At 30.2% G+C, this 15,150-nt stretch overlaps 1 protein-coding gene across 2 annotated transcripts in view; it reads left to right on the forward strand.

Annotated features, from left to right (window-relative positions):
- LOC123269452 (homeobox protein orthopedia-like) overlaps window positions 1-13,298 on the forward strand; it is a 48,820-nt gene extending 35,522 nt beyond the window's left edge. Inside the window, exons 4-6 of one of the 2 annotated variants that reach the window (XM_044735155.1) lie at window positions 9,483-9,663; window positions 9,784-9,963; window positions 12,186-13,298. In XM_044735155.1, the coding sequence (XP_044591090.1) occupies window positions 9,483-9,663; window positions 9,784-9,963; window positions 12,186-12,523 (699 nt within the window). In that variant the 3' untranslated portion in view covers window positions 12,524-13,298. The remainder of the gene's footprint in view (window positions 1-9,482; window positions 9,664-9,783; window positions 9,964-12,185) is intronic. The other variant, XM_044735154.1, reaches the window with a different exon arrangement.
- The last annotated feature ends 1,852 nt before the right edge of the window (window positions 13,299-15,150 follow it).

Raw genomic sequence — 15,150 nt, forward strand, 5'->3', positions numbered from 1 at the left:
TTAAAAAACCGCGTTGAATGCCACCAACCGCGTGAAAATTGGTTCATTCATTCAAAAGTTATTGCGATTTGAAAATTCAAAAAATAGTATTTTATCAAACTTCTATCAAACTTTTGAGCTCGAAGAGCTTAAAAGCATACAAAAACTATTTTTTTGATTTTGGAGAGCTCAAAATAACACACAAATTGTATTTATGAGCTCGAAGAGCTCAAAAACGTCATAAGTGCAATTTCAAGCGTTTAGGTATAGAATTGGCGGGAAGTTGCAGGGATGGCCTTCAGGGTCAACCGTTTTCCAAATTTTTTATCAATAGATTCGTTTTTGAACAAGCTTGAAAAAACTATCCACATATTTCAAACTCTTTAAAGAATAAAGTAAATTATTGTTATTTATTTAAATGAATACTTTAGTCGTATTAAAAAAAAAAATTAGGAAAACGTTGACCCTAAAGGCCATTCCTGCAACTTCCCGCTACCTCCATACCTAAGTGCTCAACAATTCACTTATTTTTTAAGCTCTTCAAGCTCAAAAATATAATTTTTGTGTAATTTTGAGCTCTCCGAGCTCAAATAAAACGCTGTTCTGTGCTTTTGAGCTCTTCGAGCTCAAAAAGCTGATGGAAGTTTCATGGAAAACTACTTTTGGAATTTTCAAACCGCAATAACTTTTGAATGAATTAACCGATTTTATCGCGGTTTACGGTATTCAACGCAAATTTTTGAGTTCTTTAAAGAATCTTTAAGCGCAAATTGGTCAGACTAAAAATTTCATAGAAATTCTAAAAAAAACATTTTTTTCAATTTTTTTCGACAATGATATCTCACGAACGAATCAATCGATTTTGACCGGGCTGGTGGCGATAGACGTGGTTTTTGAGGTTAAGAGCTGATTAGTTTTTCGAATCGATTGGTTCAGCCGTTTAAAAGGTATTTCAAAAAAACAAATTTTTGGAAATTTCATTTTTGAGATTTCTCAAAATTGATCGACTCAAATTTTGTAAATTAGTATCAAAATTCTAGGGGTAAAGGAACTCTTCAGAACGCCGCTTATTTCGATCAAATCGGATGATCCGTTCAAAAGTTATGAGAGATTTACATACATACATACACACACACACACACACACACACACACACACACACACACATACATACAGACACGGTGACATCAGCGCGAAAATAGTCAGGAAAGCTTCCTAGGACCTTAAAACGTCGAGATCTGATAAAAACTCGATTTTCGAAAAGCGGGGTGAAAACAATAACTTCCCGATTTTTTAAAATTTTCAATTTTCTTAGCGGGAAGTTAAAAATTATAAAAACGGTAGACCCTGAAGGCCATCCGTGCAACTTCCCGCTAATTCCATACCTAGATGCATAAAACTGCATTAATGATGTTTTTGAGCTCTCCTAGCTCAAAAATACAATTTATGTGTTATTTTAAGCTCTTCGAGCTTAAAAAGATAGCTTTTCTATGCTTTTGAGCTCTTCGAGCTCAAAAGTCTGATAGAAGGTTTTATAGAACAATATTTTCTTAATTTTCAAACCGCACTAACTTTTGAAGGAATCAACCGATCTTTACGCGGTTGGTAGTATTTGACGCAATTTTTTTCAGTTTCATGAAGAATCTTCAAGTTTAAATTGATAAAACTAGGAAATTTGGAGTAATTCCAAAAAAACACTTTTTTCGGTTTTCTTTCGTTCATGATATCTCTTTAACAAATTGACCAATTTTGACCGGCTTGACGGCGATCGACGTAATTTTTTTATGCTAATAGCTGATTAGTTTTTGAAATTGATCAGTCCATCCGTTTAAAAGTTATTCCAAAAAATGTCGGAGCTATGTTAAAAAAACACTTGTTTCCAAATATTTTATTGAGGATATCTCTCGAACCAATCAACCGATTTCTACGTTCTTGGCGGCGATCGACCCGGTTTTTTAAGCTCTTAAAATTATTCTGTATCATTAAAAACGATCCGAGAAGAAATGACAAAGTTATGTCAAAAAAACACTTTTTTCGGTTTTCTTTCGTTCACGATATCTCTCGAACGAATCAACCGATTTTGACCGGATTGGCGACGATCGGCGTGGTTTTTCAAGCTTAAGAGCGAATTAGTTTTTGAAGTTGATCGATAAAGCCGTTTAAAAGTTATTCCAAAAAAACCACTTTCAAAAAAAATTTTTTTCTCATTTTTTTTGAGATTCTTTAAAATTTCTCAAAATCTATCGGTCCGAATTGGTTCAAATTCACAGGAAATCTAAGTTTGAAGGAACTCTTTAGAACGCCGTTTAGTAGATTCCGATCGGTTTAGTCGTTCAAAAGTTATAAGCGAGTCACATAGTCATACACACACACACACACACACACACACACACACACACACACACAGACATAGTGACAACATCGCGGGGGTGGTCAGGAAAGCTTCCTATGACCTCAAAACTAAATACACATAAATTCCTCAAACCGCTAAAAAATCATATAAAAGAATACTTGACAATTTTATCTGGTTGTAATTTAACTTAATTTAACGATAGGTTTATAATAGATACAGAAAACGATATTGCTGGACGTAAAATAATAATAAAATATAAATGGATCAACTTTACGATGGACATTGTACGCGTAACTGCAACTTGGTTATAGTTTTTTTTATAGTTAACATTTACGATCTTCTATAACTTTTTTGCCTCCATTCCTCCATCTTTTTAGCAGCGATGCATTTTCGCTGTACATCTAACGCCACTATTATATTTTATTTAGTTTATCTATTTTTAAGAGATTATTTTTAAAAAAAAGCACTACTGTGACTGTGTTAGAGATGAGATCGAGAATATATTCTATTCATCCTAAAAGAGACGTTGCTTTATAACTCATAACTTTGCATCATATAATCTGCTCTGGATATGTGGAGTATTCATTTTAAAATCCATTTATTCATAAATATTTGTCATTGTTGTCTCACATTTTCTATATATAAATACTTTCCACATCTCTTATTCTCTGCATAGTCTAATCGATTATCGGGGGTTGTCCATTTGCTAAATTTGCCAAACGTAACATAATGAGATAGAAAGAAAGATAGAAAAAATGGGATAAATAAAGAGAACAGTAGGAGGTCTAAGGAGTAATGCGTCTTGCCACCCTCTGACGGGATTCTCCGACCACTATCATCAATCAGATGTCCTCCTATCCTCTCCCCTGCCACTAAGTTTATACAATATTTATTCTCATTAACCGCACCACGTCGTCTAGCTACCAAACAAAATAAAAACTCTCGACAAGTTTCACACTTTCTACTCTTTATTTTTGTCTTTTCTATCTTAATTTATCGCTAATCGTTTTAGTTTTTTTAATCTTCTGTCAATTTTCTGCGTACATTCTAAGATAAAAGTCAAGAATGCAACAAGTTAAAATTTTAAATCCCATTTGAATTCCCTGTCCTCACGAAATTTAGAATTATTTCAATGTTGAAATGGTATTCCGGTGGTTTTTTCAAGTAAACTCAACGATCGCTCAGTACTAAGGCAAAATCTACAGCGATATATCTTCAAGCATTCTGAAGATCCTGCCGTTTACTTTGATGGTGAGCTCAATTTATATCTGAAAGAGAGTAGACTGAACCCCTTTTACGAGGCTTTCAATTCACCTAAAGGAAAAAAAATATCCCGAAAGTAAAATAATAACATTTTTTTCGAACAGCTGTTCTTTATTACCGCGCTCATACTTTTCTGAGAGTTGAATTAAAAAAAAATTTATTTCTTGCTAAATCTACAGTAATTATAGCTATTTAAAATATTTTTTAAAATCTTCGAGATTTAATGGAATCCAGGTGTTGTTAGAAGGAAACATCTGCCTAACGATAGTAAGTCATTGACTAATTCTTAACAAGCATTTAACTGGCGCATCATCAAGTTATTAGTCATAAAATAATATAGGCACACTAGGTAGAGGGGCGCAAAATATTGACTACTTTTTTTCTAGTCTCCTACAAAAATATATTAGTTTATTGTAATAATTTAAGCTTTTTCTCCAAAAATCAGATCGATTAAAAAATTTTAGGGGTCACCCAAAATTTTTAAAAGTTTCCAAAATCGTCGAAAATTGATTTTTTCGTTTTATAGTATATTACACTATTAGGGCAGAAAGTTTGAGATTTCTGCACTGTGCGCCATGATGCCCGAAGCGTAGCCGAGAGCATCACGGCGCGCAGTTCAGAGCTCTCAAACTTCTGCCCGTGTAGTGTATACTATTTTTCTTTATAGCCGGTCGAAAGTACGTAAAATATTTTATGTACTGTATCGAAAAAAAATTGATGCCTGCCCCCGACATTTGCGGCACGGGCGAAGTGAGTGCTGCTGGTTGGGGGGGGGGGGGGCAGGCATCAAATAATTAATGTAAAATCAAATAAAAAATAATTAAAAAACATTTTTTTTTTAATTTTTAGATTAAATAAAACTGAAATTTCTTGAATTCAACAAACATAATAAAGATTATTCTCAGTTAAAAATAGAAAAAACGAGCATATTATCTGAAAATTATCAATAATTAATAAAAATCAAATTAAATTGTTGTTACTGCGTACATTTTTCTAAATAATTCATTAATTAAATAAAGTTGATCCATTTTACACACGTCACTGTCAAACTGAATCTGAGTACAGTACAACCTGGTTATAAGTTACATCGGATAATCTACTCACTCTTACGACAGTTATATTTTTATCTATATTTCTATTTATATATGAAATATTTCATGTAAGTAGAAGAAAGAAAGAAATATAACCTTTTGGTGTTTATGTTCAACTGATAAATTTTTTTTTGTGCTGAGTTAATTAAGCAATTTTTGTTTTTGATTTGTGCTATTTTACTAAGGTGATAATGGTTATTTCAGTCAGTAATCCGTGTCTTAAATTTAACTTGCGCATTTGAATGACTGTTGTAACTTATATAATCTATGCATTGTTCCATTTAGTGCTACACATCATACTGCTAGATAAATAACTGTAATTACTAAAATATTCAAATTACGAAATGTTCAAATTCATATTCTTTCTTTTCTTTTGTTTTATGAACTAAAGTCATTAGATAGTAATTTGGATAGACTTTGTTTAGAGACAACGTTACTTTTCTTATTACTTATTTTTACTGTCTTATTATTTTATATCCATTACTGTTTAACTAATTTTATTATTACTATGTATTCATTTCTATGTAAGGCCCTTAGGGAGCTAAGGCTTCAGGGTCTAAAAATTTGGTAAATAAATAAATAAAATAAATAGCCAAGTTGTATTGTACCATCAATCGTAAATGATCAGCGTAAACAAAACATAGTTAGTAACAAATGGCTAATGTCAGTCGCGGTAGCGAAAGCATTTGCTCCCGCTGTTATAGAAGGCGAATGTGTAGCTTAATCAATGCACGAATCTTTAACTTTCTGCCTCGAAATAGGTGCAAAAGATGCGTACTTTTGACCGAGGTATAAAGAAAAATTTTTTTCTCGATATTTTTTTTTTCTTATTATATATTTTGAAAATTTTAAGTAGATATATATTGACTTATTGAAGTTATTTAAAATTTTTCCAAGATGTTCTTTAGATTTTTTCAAGTGACCAAAATTTAACGTAACTTTTTGAATTAAATGTAATGACTTGTAGACATTAAAAAAAAAATCGAAAAGTAAAAGATCATGAAGCAGCCGATTTGGTATAGGATGTCAGATAAAAATGTTTCGATTGAAAAACAGTAGTAATAACTGTCCTTTGATGTCTTATTTGTGCGTTGTGTTTTGATTTTATTATTTACGTGTAACAACTTATAGAAATAAAATTGAAAATTCTTTGATATTCGTGCTTACAGGTCACTCAAAAAAATTTTAAGTTACAAAAAATTTTAAAGCTAAACAAGTTCTGATTATAATCTAAAAATCTAAATATTGAGTTTAAGTTTCCCCATAATATGCAATTTTAAAACTGAATAATGAAAAAATAACAAGAAAATAGAATAGAAAACCGGAAAAAATCAATTTCTGTCAATTTTCGAAATCTTTTAAAGTTTTGAGTGACTCTTAAAAATTTTCAACCTAGCTAATTTTTTAACAATTCTATCAGAACATGATAAGCTAGAATATTATTATAATTATTAGATACAAAAAATTTATTTAAAAATAATAATAATAAAATGTATATTCGATTGAAAAAAAAAAAATAAGTTGTAAAATAAATGTTTGGATGAAAATTAATAACAAAAAAGGCCAAGTAATGAAAATAGAGATAAAAAAGTACAAGATAAGGGTGTAAATTGCTCCACACCCTTAAACTACACCGTCTTCGAAGCGAATCATAAAGAGCGTCGTGCAGCAGCAACTTCGAATTATCTATGGGCTTTTAAACCTTTGCTCTGGCGTGAAATCAACAGGACCGCACCCAGCGGACTGAAACGTGGGGTGAAAAAAAAAAAAGAAAATAATGATACAAGGGATATAACATTACGAAGTCAAAATAATTTCACCGTCCTCCCTCTTTTGTTATATCGTTATATTATATACATTATGTTGAAATTTGGAAAGTTATTAAGTGGATTATAACATGTACGATGAATATTATTTGGAATAGTATTGATTGAATTAAAATAAACTTGTAATGGAGAGCAATCGGATCATTTTTCTTGTAAATGAAACTAGCTCTCAGAGTTAACCAAAGATAAATCATATAAATCCAATTAGACTGAAATAATCCGGCATGCACGATAGTACAGTATAATGTTTACCTACACAGCTCTTGACTGCGAATCTGTTCGCGTGCTAATGCCAAAGTACTAATTTATTGGCAAAGCGCACATATGAAACAGCTCTGTGAGAGAGTATAGTATTGAGTGTGTCTAGCAACACGAACGAAGCTGAAGCAGGAAAGGGAACGCCAGTGTCCGAGTGTTGGAGAATTATACCTATAATGTCTGTATTGTATATGTGTGTACAGTACAAACAATGCACCAGCAATAGGCTATATTGTTGAGACCACAGTGAGAAAGAGAGCAGAGATTGGAGAAAGAGAGAGAGAGAGAGAGAGAGAGAAGGGCTTTGCATGCGATATCAATAAATCAAGTTTCTGGGACCCCGGCAGCTTAGGGAGCCACTACGTGGCCAGAATCAACAGCTCATAACGTCGGCTAATAGCTGGCAGCGGGTGTGGGGGCTGGAGCAGGTTGAAAATATCGTGGTAACACCAAGGGACACCTTATCGTTCCACGTGATACCTTATGTACTAACCATCAAGAATTCTATGTAGTAATATTCCCCTCCTCTCTTTAAGACACGATATTAACGTGTAGATTGCTCTTACAAATCTTCACAAAAAAAATTATTAGGTTCGAAGATTATTATCTTCCATGTTTTGTATATTTTCAATAAACTTATGCTTCAATCCACCAAGTGCCCAAGTGGCTATTCCCTTTTTTTAAGGTAATTACACTGATAGAAGGATTTGTTTATAGTTAAAAATATTTGTTAATATTTAACAAATCATTTATTAGAGACCACTTTTTAGTCCTTAACAAATATTTCTTAGTATTTAAAAAGATTTATTAATATTTAATAAATGAATATCTGATTTATTAAATACAAACAAATCATTTTAAATACTAAGAAATATTTGTTTGATACTAAAAAATGGTCTCTAATAAATGATTTGTTAACTATTAACAAATATTTTTTTAATATAAATAAATCCTTCTATCAGTGTATTGTGATGTGAGCACAGTGCCAGAAAATTTTATATTTGTATGAACACAGAAAAAAGTTTATTTGAACTAGCAACGGTAAGAAAATTTTGCGGAAGAACTACGTTTTTTTGGAACAAAAAGAAATTTTCTAAAGACAAGAAAATTTCTTGACTCAATAAAGCTTTGCTTCAGTTAAGAGGAATTCTGTTTTCTTAAACATATTCTTGAGTCAAGAAAATTAATAGTTTTTTAACGAAGAATTCTTTTCTTATTGATTAATTAAGCGAAAAAAGCGAGCTTCTACAGTGATGAGAATTTTAAATTTCGTTGAGCACTTTGTTATAAATTGAACAAATATCTCGACATTCTCTTGAGCAGAGTTATCTACATTCATGTCTATAAATGTGGTATTAATTAGCATTAAAAAAAAAATTATTTTTATTTGTGATGTATGTATGTGGGAAGAAGTTTTACTGTCTTAAGTTTTAAACTTAAGTTTTATTATCTATTGGTATTATTAGTCAAATTTTACCGAATAATAATTTTTTTGTAATCGATTTTTTTCTCATAAAAAAAAAAAAAACTTTATCTTCAAATTGATCCCAAACGAATGGAAAATTTCGAACAAATGCTGAGAGAAACGAGAAACTACACGGAAAAAAAATCCTATGAAAAATTACTATAGTAACATCGTAATCCAGGACTAGACTTTCAGTATCTCGATTTTTACGATGCTGCCGTCTACAATTTTAATTATTGAAAATTACGATGTTATTTAGTAAATTTTTTTTCCGTAAGAGCAAGTGAATAAGGACGCATACTATATATTTTAATAAAAGAGAGACAGAGTCTAGTAGTTTGCGACGCCACCACCGAAAGATGACCAACTACTGTATCGAGGGTCTTATTGGCAGGGTGCGAAGTATATGGTGGGGAGAGCTGGCGCTGACTACCACTTTTACGTGTAAATCTTATGGGAAGAGCATGATTTAACGCTAATGGCGACCACTGGAACTAAATTACTCCGTTTGATTTAACATAGGAAAAGCATGAAAAATGAGGGCAGCACCATCGTGCACCTGGCTAATTATGTGACTGAACAGAAACTTTAGATATTCCCTCCGATAGCGTGAGGGGATAAACCTTGGACTTGAGGCGGAGAGGACGCCGGGTTCGATTCCTGGATGATACAGAATTATTTTTTCGGTGACTTAAACTTCTTTTTAATTTGAGTGATAGAAATTTACGATGTTGCATCGTATAAATTATGATGTTTGAGTTCTGGTCCGGCACTGCAATGTCCTATACTAAAAATTACGATGTTTTCATTGTAATTTTTCGTACAATTTTCTTTCCGTGTAACTTATCAAATTATTAATCGAGCCTCAGAAAGTATTTCACTCTTTAGATTTTTCATGGAAGAGATGTTGAACCAAAATTACTTTGACAATTCATATCGATTGATTAGTTCTAAAGATAGCATACAACTTAAAGTCCAAATAATTTATTGGAATTTAAAATGATCAAAACTTGATGAAAATCTATTACTTAAAAGTCTGACTAAACCTAATAATTTCTCCTTTTTTTATTTTTTTTTTTTCAATTTTCATGATGGAAAATTAGAATGTAAGTCGCTGGATTATACGTTTAATTCTTTAACAGTAATGCGTGTTGAACTTTAATTAATTTTAAATTTTATTAGTACATGATATAACTAATTTAATAGAATATGAATATTAATTATTTCAATCATTGCGTATGTACCAGGTGTGGTTTCAAAATCGTCGAGCGAAATGGAAGAAACGTAAGAAGACAACAAACGTATTTAGAACACCAGGAGCTTTACTACCGTCCCATGGACTTCCACCTTTCGGAGCAATGGGTTCAGATCTTTGTGGAGCTGCCGGAATGTTTCACACTCCAGCAGATCGATGGGCAATGGGCCCAGGTCCGTAATTATTTCTTTTATTTCTTCTATCATTTCTTTTATTTTATGATGTGATAATATGAAACATGCATTTTATAAATTTTTAATTAAAAAATTAAAGCTGACGGTGAATTTTTTCAGGACTAGGACAACTCAGTCAAAGTAGCATGGGTATGGCTAGTTTCGGGCAAAGTTTAGGACAATTAAGTCAGCAGACTTCTGGGAGTCTTGGCTCAAGTTTAGGACTTGGCAATTCTACCCTACCAATCAGTAGCCCATCGCAAACCGTTTATCAAGCAACCTATGGACTTAATTCCCTGGGTAATTATTATATTAATTCAATCAAATTATATTTAGATACGTATTATTATCATTATATATATATATATATATATATATATATATATATATAGTATATATATATATATATATATATATATATATATATATATATCTTTTTTTAATGATAATTTTAATACGAGCGTTGGAAAGATAAATTCCAGGAATAATTTGCGAAACGAGGCTGGTTGAGTCTGCACGTTAAGAATTTGAGACAGAAACATAAAGTCCATCGAACATCGAGTTGTGTTTGAACAGTAAGACCTCAAGGTGGTCACACCTAGGTGTGAGATCTTTCGCTATATGTTTACCATAACATCCCGATGCAACCTGTTTTTGCTTAAAACTTTTATATATATTTGTATACCGTCAAACAGTATAAATAACCATTTCATATTATTATACTTTTTTAAAAAGTATTCACCTTACAACGTGTTTTAAAGTTGATGAACCTTCCAAAATTATTCACGATTCTTAAGAATTCTTACTTAAATCTTTATCACATATTTTACATTTTTTTATTTATTTGTTTTAAGGTTCATGTGAAATATTTTTAAAGAAAATATTTTTTGACAAAATCTGTTATGTTTATTTGTTTTAAAAAATTATTTAAGTTTAAATTTGTTTAATTATTTCTATTTATATCCCGCCATGATATACGTAACTAAGTGTCAATTATCACAAATTATCGTTACAAGGAAGCGATACGGTCTTCAAAAGATCAATCCTCAACCTATCGAATTACAGCCAGATTAATTACTGTTTTTAGCAGTGATCATAATCATATTCATAATCTTATTATTGAAACAAAAAAAAAAATAAGTAAAAAAATCTTAAGTATTGGATGTAGTAGCACCCGTCAACTGTGGTCATAACATCTTCGAAAACTGATAATGGTTTGAGTAAACAGCTTTTACAACGGAGCTCTATTTTTTTCATTTTTGGTTTTCAATAATGATTAGCACTTAAGAGGCGCGAGATTATATACCAAGACAGTCGCGTATGCAAGTACTTTGTGTACTTACACTCGACTCCCGATACCCGACGGCTACTGAACAAAACTCTATGAACTATTAATTAACACAATTGAAATTTATCTATTCAGGGAGTTAAACTCACTAAAAAATTATGTCATTCTTAAAAAATTTTATCCTAGAGGATAAAAGCATATAAAAATATATGTATAATTTCTCGTGAAAAAATTTTATGTTATGGCCTTATATGGCTATTTACGAATTTATTATTTTTTACTTTTTATGTTAGGATTTTTCAACAAGATTTGATAACAAAATAATCTTTGTGAAAATTTATCTTTGGAAAAAATATAATTAATATTTATAAACCTAAACTAGATAATTTGTTTGAAGTATTTGTTAGTAATTTGCATATGAAACTTATTTCAGCAAAATAAAAATTTATTTCAGTCTAAAAACTCCGTAGTCAGATGTTTTTCAAATTAAAATTCATATTCACTTCGCAATCACTGCGCTGAGAAAAATTCCAAACTTACTCGGAACGCGGAATTTTTTATTGTTTCATTCCTTATTTTTAACAGTGCACTAAGAGAAAAATTTTCTTTTGATAAATATGGGCAATTTTGTGACAAGAACTTAATTTGTTGGAAATTTTCAACAACTTTCTTTCTTAGCTAAAGAAATCAAAATTTTTTTCACAGTAACTTTCTTGTTGAAAAAAAATTTCTAGATTTGGAAAAAAACAATTTTAGATCGACAACTTGAGTTTTTTCATCAAAAATTGTATGAACAGATCGTTATATTAAAAAATATTAAACCTGATATGCTCATATAAGGTCTAATATGGCCAATTTTCATATCAGAACATGTCAAAAATTATGTAGGAAAATATCAAATCATATTAGGCCATATGAACCCATTAATTATTCTGATATGGACAAATATCTATAGACTTATCAGGTCATATCAGAAAATTTATTCACAGGTCAATTTACTGACTTTCGATAATTTACTGACTTAGACAACGTTAGTTTTGAGACTAAAAAATCTATGAAGTATTCATCAAATACGAAAATAAAGTATAAAAACGTTTGCAGCAGACGCTCAATATTGCTTATTCAAATATTATCTTTTTTTAAGCTTATTAATAGACTAAAAAAGATGGCTGTGTATAAAAAGTTGAAAAAGATATTTATTTATTTATTTTGACTCTTCGTTTTTTGTTTTCAGGTGGAGTTCATGTGACAGCTTCCCGCGGTTCACCACCGGGTGCATCGTCTGTGGGTACGGGCGGTGGCCAGAGTAGTGGTGGTGGCCTCGGGGGTGGTGGAATGAATTGTGGACAGGGTTCGCCTGGAGCTGCATCCGGTAGTGGCGGTGGTGTTTCCTGTGTTGGCAGTGCGGATGGGAGTGCCGGCGAAGCTACCGATTGGAGAGGTGCACACAGCATCGCGGCGCTCAGGCGTCGTGCCTCCGACGCCTCCCAGCAATACAGTCCGCAGCCTCCACCACCCTCTGGGCCTCCACAATACTCATCCCACGATCTCGAATACAGTTCAGTGTATTGAAGATATATTAAGTCTGTGAGACTTGCAGTCGAGCGAAGAAAGACCACTTTAAATTTATTCTCAAGTTAACTCTACACAATATCAGTTATATGAATTTTTTACGGAAAAAAAATAAAAAAAAAAAAAAAAATAGATACAATTTACTTGCAATTTACAACTGAGTTTTTCATTTTTCGTTTAAGTGCACTCAAGTTCTTCGTATCTTATTATTAAATTTATTTTAATCCATATTTTCGATTCAATATATCATTATTAAATATCACGTTTCCTCACGGAAAACGTATATATTACATGAATGTTTAACATAGAGATAAACATATGAAAAAACATATATATCTATTAGATTGGGCCGAAAAAAATTCAGAATCACAAAAAAAATATTATGAAAGCTTGAACCCCTAATATTAATAGTAAAAGATCTATTATTGATCTTTTCTTGAATCTATTATTGAATTTTTGAAGAAAATTAAATGTTAAGAAAAGCTCTGATTCAAAATTTCTGTCAAATTTAAGCATTTGCACATAATTACGCCTATAACTTGGATTTTTCGTTAAATTTACTCATTCAAAAGTTATCCAAGATTGGAGTTGAAGTCAAAATGAAATTTCAAAAATTTTCGATGATAAATAATACAGTCAAATTTATTTACCATCAAAAGCTATTTTCCTAAAAAAAATGTATTTTTGCTAAACAACTACACAAAATGTGGTAAAAACAATTCTTTTTATTCTTAACTATAATTTTTGAAATTATAATAAATTTCTACAATACTTTTTGAAGTACTATCGAATTATAGTATGAAAATTTTAAAGAATTAAAAATAATTCTTTTACAATTTTGTAACATTTCATGAAAATAATCCCGTGTAAAAAAAATTCGTCTTAAAATTGTCGTTCGTTTAAGATCTTAAACGTGACACAAACCAAGACTATTTTAAGACTCTTTTAAGACGCCAAAAAAAAAAATCCGAGAGCAGATTTTTGAAAATTTGCTTTTCGAATTTTTTGTGAAAATTAATTTTTAGACGATTTTACGACTTTCTAACCGCAATATTTTTGAGTAAGATGTTTTTAAATTGAATTTAAAATTGTTAAAAAATTATTATCTGACAATTTTAAGACTTTTTTAAGACGTTCTGTTTTAATGTTCCAGGGCTCTGTTGCTGTTTGCTCATTTCAAAATAGTCTCTAAATCTTTTTTTAAGATTTTTTTAAGACTAATTTAAAAATTATTTTAAGACTTAAATCTTAAAATAGTCTTAAAATCGTCTTGAAAAAATCTTAAAATAGTCTTAAAAAAATTATTAAAAAATTTTTAGGCTATTATAAGATGATATCACAATGACAGCTCCAGAAAATTATTATGGAACGTCTTTAAATTGTCTTAAAATTATCTTAAATTAGTCTTAAAAAAATCTTAAAAAAAAATTTAGACTATTTTAAGATGGGCTAACAGCGACAGAGCCCCGGAACATTAAAACGGAACGTCTTAAAAAAGTCTTAAAATTGTCAGATAATAATTTTAAATTCAATTTAAAAACATCTTACTCAAAAATATTGCGGTTAGAAAGTCGTAAAATCGTCTAAAAATTAATTTTCACAACAAATTCGAAAACCAAATTTTCAAAAATCTGCTCTCGGAATTTTTTTTTTTTTGGCGTCTTAAAATAGTCTTGGTTTGTGTCACGTTTAAGATCTTAAACGAACGACAATTTTAAGACAATTTTAAGACGATTTTTTTTTACACGGGAATGTTTTTTTATTTTCAATTCATATTTGTTTCATATAACATAAAAAATTCTTCACATATAAACCTGTATGTTTTCAGCAAAAATGATAGATGTGTTTATTTATAAATTTTTTATATGTTTACCTATATGTTAAACATGCATATTTTTTCGTAGGGGAATCAAACACGCATTCGATTAATAACATATGTTATTTTATGAATATTCTATTTAATTGGTTCTCGAATATTTTTAAAGTTATACAATAAACTATTTCAATGGAATTCACTGTTTAATTTAACAATTCACGAGTATATATTTGAAATATGAATAAAATTAAAAAAATTTTTAATTGCGAGTAAGATATTCAAGCAAATTTATTTGCATTGTTGTATACGAAAAATTATATTAGTGCTATACATATGTACTAAGATAAATCGTGTAAATAAATAGTCAAACGTCGATGCGAATTCATCGCATTTATTCTATCGAAAAATATTATTAATTTTGTAAGTTAGTAATTTTTAAATATTATTATTATTTTGAAATTTATTTTCAATTATTATTTCAAGTGCATTGTATAATATTCATTTATTTATTAACTTTACGTTTTTTGATTACGATATTAATATAATATATTTGTTTAAAAATCGTGTAAAGCAAATGTAATTATCATAAAAAATATAAATTATTGATATTCTTGAGAGCTATAACAGATTCAAAGTATAGCGGCTTTATAGTTAAAAAACTAAAATGATAATGTGAACTAAGAGTTTAGTATCCTTTGTCCCCTGTTATATTCTTAATCAAACTACGATACATATTTAGCATCATACGCACGTACTATAAATATAAGGATTAAATGTTCAGTTGTTATTGATATAAACAAAAAATTTTGTA

The sequence above is a fragment of the Cotesia glomerata genome, linkage group LG7 (assembly GCF_020080835.1).
Source record: "Cotesia glomerata isolate CgM1 linkage group LG7, MPM_Cglom_v2.3, whole genome shotgun sequence".
Lineage (NCBI taxonomy): Eukaryota > Metazoa > Arthropoda > Insecta > Hymenoptera > Braconidae > Cotesia > Cotesia glomerata.